Source organism: Rhinatrema bivittatum, chromosome 6 (genome assembly GCF_901001135.1).
Source record: "Rhinatrema bivittatum chromosome 6, aRhiBiv1.1, whole genome shotgun sequence".
Classification (NCBI taxonomy): Eukaryota; Metazoa; Chordata; class Amphibia; order Gymnophiona; family Rhinatrematidae; genus Rhinatrema; species Rhinatrema bivittatum.
The window spans coordinates 85,800,031-85,817,728 of record NC_042620.1 but is presented as its reverse complement, the minus strand read 5'-3'; the positions used below and the strand labels follow the sequence as shown (position 1 = coordinate 85,817,728).

General features: G+C 44.6%; 1 protein-coding gene across 1 annotated transcript in view; it reads left to right on the top strand.

Annotated features, from left to right (window-relative positions):
- The window catches only part of CCDC148 (coiled-coil domain containing 148), a 460,662-nt gene that overhangs the window by 292,518 nt on the left and 150,446 nt on the right, over positions 1 to 17,698 (top strand). Inside the window, exon 13 of the mRNA XM_029605544.1 lies at positions 9,083 to 9,200. Within this exon, the coding sequence (XP_029461404.1) occupies positions 9,083 to 9,200 (118 nt within the window). The remainder of the gene's footprint in view (positions 1 to 9,082; positions 9,201 to 17,698) is intronic.

Genomic DNA, 17,698 nt, shown 5'->3' with positions numbered 1-17,698 from the left:
CAGACTGAACGAAATTGGCCTACGAGACACTACAATCAAATGGTTCAAATCCTATCTCTCAAACAGATCTTACATCGTCAAGACAAACACATCTCAATCTGCCCAAGTACCACTTACACATGGCGTCCCCCAAGGATCCTCCCTTTCTTCAACCCTCTTCAACATCTACCTCCTCCCCCTCTGCAAATACCTCTCAGACGCAAACCTCATCTACTTCATCTATGCAGACGACATACAAATTCTACTCCCCATAAACAAGTCCATTGAACACACCATGGAAAGATGGAGCAACCTCAGCTCAAAGTTATCCCTCCTGCTATCTCAACTTTCTCTATGCCTCAACCAAATCAAAACAGAAATCCTCCACTTCCACGATGACCACCCCTCATCTCCCCTCAACATCACCACCCCAAACAACTCAGGAAACTCAAACAACCCAAGGATCCCAAACATCCCAGGAATCACACTCACACCAGCCACAAGAAACCTAGGCGTAACCATCGACAATCAACTCAACCTCAAACGCCACATCTCGAATATAATCAAGGATGGATTCTTCAGACTACAAACTCTGAAAAAACTCAAACCCCTGCTCCAAGCACACGATTTCCGAACAGTCCTTCAATCAATTATTTTCTCAAGGCTCGACTTCTGCAACTCACTCCTTCTTGGCCTACCCGAAATCCACCTCAAACCACTCCAAGTTCTACAAAACGCCGCGGCCAGAATCATCACTAACAGCAGAAAATCTTCACACATCACACACACTCTCAAAGAACTCCACTGGCTCCCCATCAAACAAAGAATCCAATATAAAACCCTCACCCTCATACACAAAAAAATAAATAACAACGAAATGAACTGGCTAAACACCTCAATACAACCATACCCCACACAAAGAAACCTCAGGTCCTCCAACACAGGACCCCTGTCTATCCCCAATTGCAAAGCCGCACACCTCAACGCCACCCGCAAACGAGCCATATCCATTGCAGGTCCCTCCCTGTGGAACTCCCTCCCTCCCCAGCTCAGAAATGAACCCTCATCACAAGTCTTCAAAAAACACCTCAAAACATGGCTGTTCACTAAAGCTTTCCCACCAGACACTTAACCCACCTTCAACGTACCCTTCCCCCTTCCCACCCCCCCCCCACCCCTCAGCCCCTCCCTTTCATCCCTCCTTTCATTTAAGTCATAACTGAATGATCACCTAGTTTTTGTAAATATCACCATGTTTCTGTAAATATTGATACTATTATGTAACATAGTTATAGTTATAATTTACCTTGTTATGCTGTTAATGTTACAATGTGATATAGTTACATAGTAATGTAGTTACATTCTTCCTTGTTACAATGTAAAATAGGGCAGTCCCCGCCCTATTCTCTCAGTTTCCTGTAAACCGATGTGATATTTCGATCGAATGTCGGTATATAAAATAAATAAATAAATAAATAAATATTTCCAACAAGAAGTTGTATTTGCTGATAGAGACAGAAAGTTTGCTGGTGTGGTTCACATAGCTTTCTCACCAATTGAACACTGTGGTGGCAAGTGAAGTAGCAGAAAAGATGCATATAGTTAGAATTCCAATTAAATTATCACTCTTCACCCAATTATACTGAATACAGATAGACACTCAGGCCTAAAACTTATTTAAAAGTTTTAATTTGCAGGAAGTCAACTATCAGGCAATGGGCTATTGAGTGGAAATGCATCATCTGCAATAGCATTGTTTAAATTAGGAACCCCAGATAGCTTTGGGGGGGGGCCTGACATTTATTTATTTATTTATTTAAAAGCTTTTCTATACCATCACTAAGTTATATACCATCGCAACGGTTTACATGTAGGCACATATTTAATGTAGGTAAAAGTGTACTATAGTACATTCTAACAGGTGCCGTCAAAGGTTCGGTTACAATATATCATTAGAGAAAATAATTTTTAGAGAAGTGGGTCATGACCGAGTGTATTGAAAGTACCTTTACGGGTAAATTTATCATACATAGTGTTATCAATATGCTAGTTGTGATGTGGGGTTCATAGACTACTTTATCGTCCTAAGTACTGTGTGTCGGTGCTTATCTGCTTATTCCTGAATAATTTCTATTCTCCCGTCTCCTTGTAAAATGCCTGTTTAAAAAGCCATGTTTTTAAACTTTTCTTAAATGCCTTGAGATCACTTTGTAATCTGATCTCTGGAGGCATTGTGTTCCAAATTGTGGGTCCTGCTAATGATAAGGCCCTTTCCCTCACTTGGGTTAGTCTTGCTGTTTTAATTGAAGGGATGGTTAGGAGTGCTTTATTTGCTGATCGAAGATTTCTGTGTGGGACGTGTACCCGTAATGCTGTGTTTAGCCAGTCTGATTTCTCATCATGAATTAGTTTATGGATGGTACATAGGGTTTTGTATTTAATTCTGTGTTCAATCGGTAACCAATGTAGTTCCGCTAGGGTTTCGGTTATGTGGTCCCTCCTCCTTTTTCCGGTTAGTATTCTAGCTGCTGTGTTCTGAAGTATTTGAAGTGGCCTTAACGTAGTATTTGGTAATTGCCGTCACTACATGGCCATAGATGTAATGCAGGTAAGATTGTGCAATAATGTGAGCAACCATATACATGTGGTTAAATGCTTTCTATTTTAATTTTTTATGCACATAACATTTACCCATATAAGTCCTGACCAGTCACACACGTATATACATGCACATTATGCTCATGTACACATATGCCTACGCACACTACGTGCCTTTGTGGGGATAAAATAAGGGAGATGGGTTCTTGTTTTTTTATCGCCACCATGTCTCGGGACCATCCAGGCCATATGCGTAAGCCTAACTTTCTGTCAAGGGATATTGAACCTCCTTGTCAAAGAAGTGATGAAAACTCATATTGTTCTCTGTGGTGCTGAGCCCAAGCAAGTGGGATCCTACCAGAAGGATCAAATATGGGAGCGCATCCGCCACGAGGTGAATGCAAAAGTCAAAAATAGCAGGAGTGTGGGCGAATTTGCCACAAGTGGCATGATCTGTGACATGTGGTCTAGCAGAAGTAGGCCCGGGTGCGAGCTAGCTGAGGGGGCAGACACCAAAGTGACTTTGATGGTGGCGGAGTGGATGGTGTTGTCCACCATTTTCAAATCAGCTGAGACTGGGGTGGTGGAGATGGCTCCTCCCAACAAGACCAGCACTGTCTATAAGATACCTTGTCTCAGTGTTTCTAAATGGCATATAGTCTGTGTGGCTATTCCTGATCCTTCTGTTATAATGATGGAGGGCACATATGCCCACAGAGAAGAGCCTGAATCACTCCTTGGCTCCAGAGCACTAAGTCTGGAGCGTAGACCAGTGCACTATAAGATAGGTGGATCTGTTTGCTGTATGTACCATGATATTATAGTTGGACCTATGGTCTGCACATAGAGGGCGTGCCTTTCTAGTTGTAAACAGGTACATGGTGTTTATTTTGTTGCTTCCATATCTGTATGGAAACATGACCTAGTGCTATCCACTATCCTCTTACCTCCGACCCCAACTAAATGGACAATTCTAGGCACATTTCCTATTCAACCCTCTGACTTGTGTTACGCCTGTCTGTCGCAGACGGCTGCGACCGCTGTTGCTCACCTCTTGCCTCACTGCACTGACTCCATTAGAAAGACTTGTGGCCTCCGCCAGCTATCGCCGACCTGCCCACCACTGTTCCCAGGTCTCCCTGGATGGTGTGGACGCTGCCGACCACCATCTTGCCCTTAGAGCTCCTTAGGCGCACGCGCATGCTTCTGGGCCAGTCTTATACATGTCATGGCGGGAACTTCGGGGGCGTCCCCCTTGGATGACGTCATTCTCCATGGACTCTTAAGCCGGCTGGCCCTGTCTGCCTATGACTTGGCAACGAGTTCCTTCATTGCTGAATCCGCTTCACTCACTACAGACCTTCCGTTCCATCTCCTGCTTCCTCGGCGAGAGACGTCCTGGGTACCCGCTCCTCGGGGGTCCTTTCCTCGTCTCTGGCTATCAGTCCTCGGAGGGCCTGTCGCCTAGGACTGCTACCTGTCCTGTTCCCCGGGGCTCCCTCTAGAACCATCACTACGTCCACTGTAAGTACTTCGCTTGCGGACCATTACTGTATTCTCTCTTCTGAGGAACCCTCATCGGTGTACCCCGCTCTTGGGACCACTACCTTATCATCTCTACTGAGGAACCCTCATCAGTGTACCCCGCTCTGCGTACCATTACCATATCATCTCTACTGAGGACCCTCACCAGTGTACCCCGCTCTGCGGATCATTGCCATATCATCTCTACAGAGGAATCCTCTCTCTTGGGTATACACCACTCCACACACCCCTGTGGCACTCCTGTGTCTGTGTGACTTTCTTGCTACACTCCCCGCTCTGCGGGCAGTGCCTTTCTCTCTGCTCTCTCTCCAGTACCTACTGACCTGCACACCTAGCAGCTGAGACCTCGCCTCCTGACGATGAGGCTCACAGGGCTCCTCCCCATGGGCGGTACCATCTCTCACCTCGGCCCAGGGCCCACAAACCCACAAATTCTAACAACTTGAAGGTGAGAGCTGAGCTTGCAGAGCACCACATCTTGAGTCAATAAGCAACACTTTTAAAGAGTGTAAGCAGATAGTTGGTGACCTCAGCAGCTAGGCTGGCTGAGTTATAGCTTGTGGCTCCAGATAATATATGTTTGGAAGAGGTACACGATTGATATGTTCACTGCAGTATAAGGAGGAGCTGAAAGAGGGCTTAGGGAGCTGTACTGTTTGTTAACATTGAAATTGTTGAGATACTTACACATCTATAATGTGAAATGAAAACATGTATGAGGGAAAAATTCAATGTAACACTTATTATAAATATACAAAGCATTCCAAATACATTGAATCATATATCATAATTTAAAGAGCAACCCAATGCAAAACATACATGAATTAAAAACTACCAACCTCACTCTTCTTCAGGGGGATTTTCAAAAAATGATCAGTTGCAGAGAATATTAGGGATGTGAATCGTTTTTTGACGATTTAAAATATCGTCCGATATATTTTAAATCGTCAAAAATCGTTAGGGCCACGATACAATACCAATTCCCCCGATTTATCGTCAAAAAATCGTAAATCGGGGGAAGGGGGAGGGCAGGAAAACCGGCACACTAAACCCCCTAAAACCCACCCCGACCCTTTAAATTAAATCCCCCACCCTCCCGAACCCCCCCCCCAAATGCTTTAAATTACCTGGGGATCCAGCGGCGGTCCGGAATGGCTGCGGTCCGGAACGGCCCCCTCAATTGAATCGTGTTGTCTTCAGCCGGCGCCATTTTCCAAAATGGCGGCGCAAAATGGCGGCGGCCATAGACCAACACGATTCGACTGCAGGAGGTCGTTCTGGACCCCCGCTGGACTTTTGGCAAGTCTTGTGGGGGTCAGGAGGCCCCCCCAAGCTGGCCAAAAGTTCCTGGGGGTCCAGCGGGGGTCTGGGAGCGATTTCCTGCCGCAAATCGTTTTCCGTACGGAAATGGCGCCGGCAGGAGATCGACTGCAGGAGGTCGTTCAGCGGCGGTCCGGAACCCCCGCTGAACGACCTCCTGCACTCGATCTCCTGCCGGCGCCATTTTCCGCACGGAAAACGATTCGCAGCAGGAAATCGCTCCCGGACCCCCCGCTGGACCCCCAGGAACTTTTGGCCAGCTTGGGGGGGCCTCCTGACCCCCACAAGACTTGCCAAAGTCCAGCGGGGGTCCGGAACGACCTCCTGCAGTCGAATCGTGTTGGTCTATGGCTGCCGCCATTTTGCGCCGCCATTTTGGAAAATGGCGCCGGCTGAAGACAACACGATTCAATTGCAGGAGGCTGTTCCGGACCGCCGCCGTTCCGGACCGTCGCTGGATCGCCAGGTAATTTAAAGCACAGATGCAGCTTTGATTTCCTTAAGAGAAGCGGGACACGGGAGTTAGATAAACCTGTCTTACACAAACAGTGCAGTTAGCCACCTTTGGGCAAACTCAGCTGGAGCTAAGCTAATGAAATATATTAGGGAAAAAATTAAGTAGAGCAAGAAATAAGACCGCCGCCATTCCGGACCGCCGCTGGATCCCCAGGTAATTTAAAGCATTTGGGGGGGGGGTTCGGGAGGGTGGGGGATTTAATTTAAAGGGTCGGGGGTGGGTTTTAGGGGGTTTTAGTGTGCCAGCTCACGATTTTAACGATTTTCACGATACTTTACACACCCAAACGGCAACAATACGATTCCCTCCCCCTCCCAGCCGAAATCGATCGTTAAGACGATCGAGGACACGATTCACATCTCTAGAGAATATTACAAGTATCTATTTTTCTTGAGTAGTCCAGTTTAAAGCTTTGTCAGATATATCACCTGGTGACTTTGTTTTCTGAGAAAAATAACTCTTGTTGGCCCCAGCTCTACTTTTGTTAATGAGAGAATATCCTGCGGTTAAACATACAAATGTTTTGAATGTCCTGTACAAAATCGGGTCTGCACTGCATGTAAGGTTGGTTGAGCTTACAAGGAAATATTTTTTCTATTCTAGTAAAAACCAAAAAGTCATGGGGACTTGCTATTGAGCCAAATTCATATATCATGATGTGAAATACAAAACGGTCTCTGTAAGGTTTTTGAGTGGATGACATCTATTTCATTATCAGTTTGTTATGATTTTTGGACATACCATTGGTGAAATATGTTCATATATATATATGTGTGTGTATAAAAATAGATGAAATTTTGTACTATGTTATCTCACCCTAGCTACCATCAAGCTAGGGTGAGAGAACATAGTAGAAATTTAATCTTTTTGAGACTTTCCTCACTCCAAATGATGTCAAATCTTCACCAAGGTGTACTGTGCTATTCGTACATCTAACTCTACATGCGAAACTGGCCCCTAAACCTAAACCACCACCAACACCTCACCTCGAGCTATTAGATGGCCTTCCTATAGAGCTACAAATAGGTGCACACAGGGAGGCCCTCCCCAGAGTCTCTCTCTCTTCACTTAGTGCAAGATAAAGGATTAGCGCACCCTGTGCTAAGTTTACCACACTGGGGGAAACTACCGATGGGAAGCAGTAATTCAAAAATTTCCATGAACACGCCCCTTTTTGTTATCCAATGCATTATTTACACTTTTTGATGAATCTAGGGGTAATTTAGCTCTCTCTTGCACTGTCACTGGTCAACCATACGGTGCATGTCTTGCCTGCACTTTTTCCCTTACTTGTCTATTTTTATGCAGCCTCAATCTGGTCATTACCCTTTGAAGATCAATACTGATTTGTGTGAGGTTGTTTACATTATTCTTTGTTCCTGTTCATTACTTATTGTAGGTAAGATTCTACATAAGGTTAAGACTCGGATTATGAACAATGTAGCAACATTCATCATTCTAGATTCGAGGCTGCCTTGATTTCCACTGGATTCAATTTGACCATGTTATTTAAGACCTTACGTTTATAGAGCTCTGTTCACCTTGCACCTACAGTGGTAATTTTTGCCCTACAACTGGTTGTGCCATGAACAGTGCTGGATCTTTTCTTTGAATATTCTACAACTGTCAGGTCTGAACTGTGAAATAAAGTAGTTTGCTGATATGTAGCTTTTTGCTTTTAGGTTCCTTTTTTCCTCTTGGTTATCATGTCTATTTTTTGAGTGGTTCCAGGTCCCCTGTGACATTTTGGCAGCTTTCCTTGTTTAAAGGTCAGCTATTCCCTCAGTCTGGTTGCTTATAGCCCTTGTTAAATTTTGTTACTGATACTTTACAGCCTTGTAAGTTTCTTAGTATAATTACTTTATTCATCTATGCCAAATGTGTTTCGTGAGAGTTATATTTATGCATTTTCTTATTTTCTTTGTTGCTATAATTTCTTGTACTCAAATTGTTTATACTGAATATTTCTTGTGTGCATTTGTGTGCTTTGTTATATTCTGCCTGCTGACTGTTTTATTTTCTATTGATTGTTTAGATTGTTGTCGTCGTCCCCCCCCCCCCCCCTAGACAGCATAGTAGGAAAACATGCCTGGTGTCTTGGATGGGATGTGCTTCCTTTGGCAACTTTCATTTATCAGTTAATGCCTTCTTTGAAGTTTATTTTGTGCTTCAATAAAGCTATTTTCTTCTGAAATGCAAACAGCAGACAGTCTTTTTTATGAGATTGCACCTTTCCTCTTCTTCTGTGATTTTTTATTTTACACCAACAGACCTGGAGTTTTTGATGGAAAAATACACTGTCTAATTGGCTAGCAAAGTGCATTTCTCATTATTATTGTCTTGCAGGATTGACCTTAGAAATGCACGTCAGAGCCCATGTTGTTTGCCCAATGGCAACACCGGTTTTCAATCTAAGGTCTACTTCATTAGAAGAGTTTTGAAGGCTGCAACATAGCATTCATTCATTCATTCACAAAACACTATTACCTTAACACAACCTATAACTGGGATTCAAGATTTGACCTACTGGTGCAATTAAGTCTTTTCAAAGGATAAAGCCCAACTTATCACAATCCTAGGGCCTTTTTTAGTCCATTTCCTGGGTTGCCTTTCTTCTGTTGCATGTGTATTTTCATTTTCACTGAAAAGAAAAAGCAAACAAAAGAGTTAAAATGAGAGGTCTCTCACAGAAAAACATTTAGTACTTTTTGTCTCCTGTTTGCATTGTTGTTCCTATCCCTTTTTATTTGAAACCTTTAGCTATCTAGTCCCATTGTGTAACTCCTTTAATGCTGCTTATTTTAGAAAGATAATTACTTATCTGAAATCCTTGTTCTCTGACAATGGCCACAGTGAATCGCACAGCTCATTCTCCTTGTTTATACTGTACAAGTCCTTTTCAGTGATTACTCAGAATGAATGCATTTCAGACATCCCCTTAGTGAAGCACATCATGCAGCTTATATGACCCATGTATGAGACTCCATGGAGATGCTGTTAGCAGAAAGTGAACAGTACAAGTAATTTCATTTTAATATATCTCATAGAAAAAGTTTAATCATAAATTCACATGTACATTTTATTATATCTACTCATTCACTTAATATCTATCTATTTTTAAAGGGTTATTTTTAGACAGGCGTTGTTGGAAAAACGTCTTATGGAGAAAAAAGAAAAAGTTCTTCAAGAGATACATGAAGAAGAAGAAAGACAAAAACGCCTTGAGGTCCTGAGGCAGCAGGTGCTTTCTTCTAAACTTCAATATATTTGGCATTTTCATATGGGAAAATAAACCTTTCAATTTAGAGGTCAATTTTCAAATTGATTTATGCACATAAAAATCATTTTACCTGCATTTATTAGGGATACGTATGTAAAAAATTTCAGTTCAGTTTGGATTTTGGTTCAGATGCCCAGATCAGGAGCTTATTCGTTTTATTGATTTCTGTTAAACCCAAAAGGGGAAGCAATTCATCCTATTTTTTATTCTAACTTTGTAGTTTTGCCATCAAAGTTTTATAAAACTTGCTGGCTGGCATCAGCAGCAGAGGTAACAGGACCCCAAGACACCAAGCAGAGCCAGTACAAGGATATTAGACACCCTAGGTGAAACTTCTGCCTTGCACCCTCTCCCCCAGTCCTGCCTTGTGATACAAAACATACTTAGTTCATTTGGCCTGGTGATACATTTTCAGAAACCTGAAGCTCTCTCCTTATATGGTACACCTCAAGGTGGATGGGTTGGTGAATTTCTGTTTCAGAGGGCAGGTGATTGTTCAAAGAATTTGGGGCTACACAGGGGCATAAGGTGACTGCTGAAGTTGGTGCACCAGAAAATTTGCTGCTGCTATGAGCCTTAGAACACAGTACACCCTCTTACAATACCCTGTGAGCACTACTTTCTTTGATGCAAAAAGCCTATCAAATTTATGCTTACAGCAACCCAATCCTTAGAGGGAACATTCACTAATCCCTTAAAATAAACACCTAATCTACTAACAGCAGTTACAATAAAATATGTGAATGAGAAAAATATTTTCTGCAAGAACATTCAAACTGATTTCTGTATGCAAGTGAAATTAATAAAGAGCAAACTTCAGTTTTAAAATAGAAATGAGGAAATGCCGTAAAAAGCCAATGATAAGTACCGTCATTTTCACAGCAAGAATTAAAGTTACACAAGAACTTGGACCTTTAAAATACAGACAGACCCTCACCAAATACAGAATAGAAAATGTGCCAACAAAAACTGAATTGGAAACTACAAGCCCAACTGTGTTTTGCAGTGCAACAATGGAAAAACGGAAGCCTCATCATCATTCCTCTCAAAACATCAAGTAATAAAATTGGAGATATTTATTTATTTATTTATTTTACTTTTTTTTTTTTTTTTTTTTATACCGATATTCTTGTAACAGGTTACAAATCACTTCAGTTTACATTGAACGAAAACAGAGCATAAGGTGTATGCATTACATTAAACAAGGAAGGACAAACTTGGAAAAAAAACCTGAAAATTAACCAGGGAGAAATTCGAGAGCCATTAACCGGCGAGCTGGAAAAGATAAAGAACAGGTGCTTAAAACGAAAAGCATAGGGCTAGGGAGTGGAGCGATAATTTAAGCTTGTTTGCAAAAGGCGGGAGATAAGACTAGCGAACGAGAGTTCTTCTATAGCATCCTGTTTGAGTCGACCCGATCACAAGAATTGCGAGAAGGCCTGATTGAACAACCAGGTTTTGAGTCTCTTTTGAAGGTGATTGGGCATTTTTCGAGTCTGAGATCTGGAGGTAGAGAGTTCCAATGCATGGGCCAGCAGAGGAGAGGGCTCTCTTTCTTAATGAGGTTTTAATGGAGGGGGCCTGGAGGGTGTCTTTGTACGCCGATCTTATCGATCGGGAAGGTAGGCGAGGTCGAAGAGGGATCTTGAGTTCCAGTGGGGTGGTGTTGTAAAAGGCTTTGTGGATGATTGTTAGAACTTTGTACAAGATTCTGAATTTGATTGGGAGCCAATGCAGGCTGATCAGGAATGGGTGTGATGTGGTCCCTTTTTTTGGACTTGGTCAGAATCCTAGCTGAGGCATTTTGCAGCATCTGCAAGGGTTTAATGGTATTGGCGGGGAGGCCGAGCAGAAGTGAGTTGCAATAATCAATCTTTGAGAAGATGATTGCCTGTAGCACTGTACGGAAGTCCTGGAAGTGGAGGAGAGGTCTCAAGCGTTTTAAGACTTGAAGTTTGTAAAAGCAGTCCTTTGTAGTGTTATTGATGTAGCATTTGCAATTTAATTGATTAACCATGATGACTCCTAAGTTTCTGACTTGTGGGGAAAAAACTGGTAGGCTTGCGGTGGAGGTATTGGGCAGCGGGTAGTTTCCGTCTTGAGTGATGAGGAGGAGTTCCGTCTTGCTTGAGTTCAGGATCAGGTTGAGGCTTGTTAGAAGGCTGTTTATAGATTGCAGGCAGGAGTTCCAGTAGTCCAAGGTTTTTTCTAATGATTCAGTGATTGGTAATAGAATTTGTACATCATCAGATATAAAATTGCTCAGCTGGAGGTGGATTCTTGGACTGAGGTGGGGTTGACGCAACCTGCAGGTGAGGGCCTACGGGTCCTCACCGTCAGCAGGTGGAGTGGGCTGAAGCTAGAGGCCACTGGAGCTTCACCTATACCAGCCCACGTTTCCCTCGGGTTGAGCCTTTGGGTGCCGGGGCCGGCAGGACTTAGGCGGGCCTCGAGATTGGACGTCAAAGGCAGGTAGTTCAGCCCAGAGACAGCAGCCAGCAGGTGGCGAGGTTCTATCCAAGACTGGTCCCAGTACAGGAACCCAAGCACCAAGGAACGAGGATTGACTGAAGGTGCTTGAGCAAAGAAAGGCCGGAGCCTTAGGAGTCCAAGTCCAGAGGATAGGGACAGAGGTGTCACTGTCGAACTTGAATGAGAGCTGGCGGCAATTGGAAGGTGTAGCAAGCAACGTAGAACTCTGTACACAAAGGAATCTATAGCATGGTCATCCGTAGCAATGGTCAGGGCACGGAGAAGGCAGGCGTGGTCAGACGTAGCTATGGTCAAGGCACAGAGAAGGCAGGTGTGGTCAGGCGTAGCATGGTCATGCACGGAGCAGGCAGGCATGGTCAGGCATAGCAATGGTCAAGGCACGGAGAAGGCAGACATGGTCAGACGTAGCAATGGTCAAGGCACGAAGAAGGCAGGCGTGGTCAGGTGTAGCAATGGTCAAGGCACGGAGAAGGCAGACGTGATCAGGCATAGCAATGGTCAAGGCACGGAGAAGGCAGACGTGGTCAGGCATAGCAATGGTCAGGCTTGGAGAAGGCAGGCAAGGTCAGACGTAGCAGAGGTCAGGCTTGGAGAAGGCAGGCAAGGTCGGACGTTACAGAGGTCGGGCTTGGAGAAGGCAGGTAAGGTCGGATGTAGCACAGGTCGGCACCAGGAGGTCAATCAAAGGACAGATGAGACAAACGAGGAATCAGGAACTTGGAGACAATCTGGAACTTGGATCAAGGAAGCACGGAGGCAACGAGTACTCAGAACCAAACAGGGAACCGAGGAGACCTGTTGCAAAGGCAATGCTATGGTGCGAGGCCTGAGCATATATACGCTGAAGGATCTGACATCAGCATCCGGGTCTGCGGCCAGGGTCCCCACCGCAGGCCCTTTATAAGGTTACTGATGCCATGCGCGTGAGCTTAGGGAGGGGCATGGCGCTGTTGGTGGCGTCTCTCCGCGAACCCCACGGAGAGGCCCGACGGATGGAGGCATGCTGGCTGAGAGTCCCAGGGAAGTGGAGCAGAGCCGGAGGCGCTGGCGGGAGCCCGAGGTTGGAGCCGGCGGCCCACTGCCACAAGTGACAGGGAGCTGGAGCCTGGAAGTTGCTTAGAAAGGTGAGAGGGTGTACTGCGGGGCTGCCGCAGGCAGCAAGCGTAAAAAAAACATCATTCATATTAAAACCATGCCAATAAAAATATTAAATGTCAAAACAGTTGACAAACATCCAATTAAAAAATCTTGTGTACATTTGTTCTAATATTTCCCAAACACCAATAAAATATTTCAAAACATCTGATGAATAAAACATCCAATAATTAATGTTTTAATATAAAAAAAAAACATTTAACACTAGAAACATCAAAGTACACCCAATAATTAAAACTAATAAGGATTAAAAAAAATCTGCTTTCCATACCTGGGATCATTTGATTTCCGATCACCCTGAGATTATCTTGCATTAGAGGAGGTAGGGCCACACAAACTATCTTCTTTCTCTTCCTCACTCACACAAACATATTAACACATTCATTTTTTCAGACACTCCCTCTCTCATACACCTGCCAATGCTTTCACCACACACTCCCTCTCTCTCTCACACCCCAAGCTCTTTCTTCCTTACATATACACTGTGGGGGCAGATTTTAAAAAGGGTTGCGTGTGTATATTCCGCGCATAACCCCAAAAACCCGCTCCTGTGTGTGCCAAGCCTATTTTGCATAGGCCCGGCGATGCGCGTAAGCCCTGGGACGCGTGTAAGTCCGGGGCTTGAAAAAATGGGCGGGGCTGTGGGCAGGGCGGACCAGGGGTGGGGCATGGCCAGAGGCCTCTCCATTGCCACTCGGCCAGCGCAGCACCATTCTACGCCTGCCCAGAGGCAGGCGTAAATAAAAAAATAAAAGTAGGGGGGATATTTAGGTAGGGCTGGAGGGGCAGGTTAGATAGAGGAAGGGAGGGGAAGGTGGGGGGGGGGGGGGGCGGAGGGGAACGGGGAAAGCCATTGGGGCTTCCTTAGGGCTTGGCACGTGCAAGGTGCACAAGTGTGCACCCCCTTGCATGCGTCGACCCCAGATTTTATAACATGCATTCGGCTGCATGCACATGTTATAAAATCAGGCGTAGATTTGTGCGCGCCAGGTTGCACGCACAAGTCTATGCCCACGCATAGGTACGATTATCTGGCCCTGTGTGTGTAATACATGTACCTGTGAGAGCCTGTTTAATAGAACATAAGAACATTGCCATACTGGGTCAGGACCAAGGGTCCATCAAGCCCAGCATCCTGTTTCCAACAGTGGCCAATCCAGGCCCACAAGAACCTGGCAAGTACCCAAAAACTAAGTCATTCCATGTTACCATTGCTAGTAATAGCGGTGGTTATTATCTAAGTAAACTTAATTAATAGCAGGTAATGGACTTCTCCTCCAAGAACTTATCCAATTCCTTTTTTAAACACAGCTATACTAACTGCACTAACCACATCTTCTGGCAACAAATTCCAGAGTTGAATTGTTTCGTTGAGTGAAGAAGAACTTTCTCCAGTTAGTTTTAAATGTGCCACATGCTAACTTCATGGAGTGCCCCCTAGTCTTTCTATTATCTGAAAGAGTAAAAACCAATTCACATCTACCCGTTCTAGACCTCTCATGATTTTAAATGCCTCTATCATATCCTCCCTCAGCCGTCTCTTCTCCAAGCTGAAAAGTCCTAACCTCTTTAGTCTTTCCTCATAGGGGAGCTGTTCCATTCCCTTTATCATTTTGGTCGCCCTTCTCTGTCCTTCTCCATCGCAATTATATCTTTTTTGAGATGCGGCGACCAGAATTGTACACAGTATTCAAGGTGCGGTCTCACCATGGAGCGATACAGAGGCATTATGACATTTCCGTTTTTATTCACCATTCTCTTTCTAATAATTCCCAACATTCTGTTTGCTTTTTTGACTGCCGCAGCACACGAACCGATGAATTTCAATGTGTTATCCACTATGACGCCTAGATCTCTTTCTTGGGTCAGTAGCACCTAATATGGAACCTATCATTGTGTAACTATAGCATGGGTTATTTTTCCCTATATGCATCACCTTGCACTTGTCCACATTAAATTTCATTTGCCATTTAGATGCCCAATTTTCCAGCCTCACAAGGTCTTCCTGCAATTTATCAACAATCTGCTTGTGATTTAACTACTCTGAACAATTTTGTATCGTCTGCCAATTTGCTTACCTCACTTGTCGTATTTCTTTCCAGATCATTTATAAATATATTGAAAAGTAAGGGTCCCAATACAGGACCCCTGAGGCACTCCACTGCCCACACCCTTTCACTGAGAAAATTGTCCATTTATCCTACTCTCTGTTTCCTGTCTTTTAGCCAGTTTGTAATCCACAAAAGGGCATCGCCACCTATCCCCTGACTTTTTATTTTTCCTAGAAGCCTCTCATGAGGAACTTTGTCAAATGCCTTCTGAAAATCCAAGTACACTACATCTACAGGTTCACCTTTATCCATATTTTTATTAACTCCTTCAAAACGTGAAGCAGATTGTGAGGCAAGACTTGCCTTGGGTAAAGCCAAGCTGACTTTGTTCCATTAAACCATGTCTTTCTATATGTTCTGTGATTTTCATGTTTAGAATACTTTCCACTATTTTTCCTGGCACTGAAGTCAGGACTAACCGGTCTGTTTAGTTTCCTGGATCGCCCCTGGAGCCCTTTTTATATATGGGGGTTACATTAGCTATCCTCCAGTCTTCAGGTGCCAATGGATGATTTTAATGACAGGTTACAAAATTTTACTAATAGGTCTGAAATTTCATTTTTTAGTTCCTTCAGAACTTCTGGGGTGTATACCATCCGGTCCAGATGATTTACTACTCTTAAGTTTGTCAATCAGGTCTACCACATTCTTCTAGGTTCACCGTGATTTGGTTCAGTCCATCTGAATCATTACCCATGAAAACCTTCTCCAGTACGGGTACCTCCCCAACATCCTCTTCAGTAAACACCGAGAAAGGAAATCATTTTAATCTTTCCGCGATGGTCTTATCTTCTCTAAGTGACACACAAGCTCTCACAGACATATGCTCGCACACAGAGGTTCTCACAGTCACACAATATACACACAGTCTCTAATGCAGACACACACACAGCCTCTAACACATACAGGCTCTCATACAGACACACAAGCTCTCACACAGACACACATGCATGCACACAGGCTCTCACAGACATATACACATACCCCACAGGTGCTCACACAGGACATACACCACACAAAACACCCCTCTTCGCTTCAGGTTGCACCCCTGCCAGCTTCCTCTTCACTCAAGCCCATTGGCCTCCACTTCGGGCCATGGTGGCCTGGGGTCCCACCAAGCCTCGCTGTCCTCCTCTTCACTTCAGGCTGTGGCAAGATGGGGTCGCCACGGCCCAGCCAGGTTTCCTGCACTGGGAGGGGGACGAGCTGAGCACACCACAGGAAAAGTTATGCACAAGCAGACCATCGGTGCGCAAGTGGCAGAACTTTTCCCGTGCACATATGCAGCTTAGAGAGAGAACATTAGTGGTGTGTGGTCAGCAGCACTGTTCTGGTGGGAGAGCAGGGAAGTCACTATAGCTTCCCAAGTTGGTGATGCATGGCACACCCCATTTTAAAGTTGGTGGTGCCCATGCACCACTGTTCACTATGGATGCTATGCCCCTGAGGCTACAAATTCCTAATCATTTATCAAACATCTATCAGTCAATATTAAAATGGTTCTGGATAAAGTGCAAATGGAAATGTGGAAATATTTACCTTTATCCCTCATGGGTAAAGGTGCACTATTTAAAATGATATTGTTTCCAAACATATTGTATATATATAACTGTTATCATGTTGAGTGAAGAGATCAGATATTAAATGTTCTATACATGTTTGAACAAGTTCTTACGGAAAGAGAAAAAACTTGTATTTTACTTTCTGAATTAAGAAGACCTAAGAAATGGGGGGTGGGTGTGATAGCTATTCCTTATCTGCAAAGATACAGCTTAGCGTGTAATCTAAGAAGGTAATTTTCAAAGGAGTTACACAGTAAATGTAACATTCTTTCATAGCAATTTTCAAAGCCATTTACTTGAATATAGTGCACTTACGCAAGTAAATCCTATGGACAATTTAATGGCATATAGTGTAGCAATTTTCAAAAGCCCATTTACTCAAGTAAAACCCAGTTTTACGAAAGTAAATGCTTTTTAAAATCAGGCCCTAAGGGGCAGATTTTTAAAGTTACGTGCGCGGGGTACAGTTGTGCGCGCTACCCGGCGCACACAAATGTACACCTGCCGCGCGCATGTTATAAAATCCAGGGTCGGCATGCGCAAGGGGGTGCACACTATGTGCACCTTGCGTGCGCCGAGCCCAAGGGGAGCCCCGATGGCTTTCCCCGTTCCCTCCAAGGCTCCCCCCCACCTTCCCCTCCCTTCCCCATCTAACCCACCCCCCAGACTTAACTACATCCCCCCCTACCTTTGTTCCAAAAGTTACACCTGCTGGCCGGCTGCCGGCACACCATGCCCCTGCACAGGCCGCTGTGCCGGAGTACTCGGCCCCGCCCCAGACCGCAGCCTCGCCCATGGCCCCCGCCCCCGGAGCGCCCCTTTTCGAAGCCCCGGGACATACGCGTGTCCCGGGGCTTGCATGCGCTGCCGAGCCTATGCAAAATAGGCTCGGCGCGCGCAGGGGTAGGTTTTTGGGGGTTACGCGGGTATCTTATAATCCTAAGGAGTCAATCCTCCTTAGGACTCCTCTTCTATCTTGCTTCTTGTTGGCACTCTGTTCCATGTTGGAATTCCATGTCTTCGTTTTCGTTGTGGTCTCTTGCCTGACCCTCCGTCTTCATCTCGTCTTCATCTTCGTCAAAGGTCTCTCGTCAGATCCTGTGTCTTCGTTCGTCCAGTTCCTGATGTTCAGACCTTC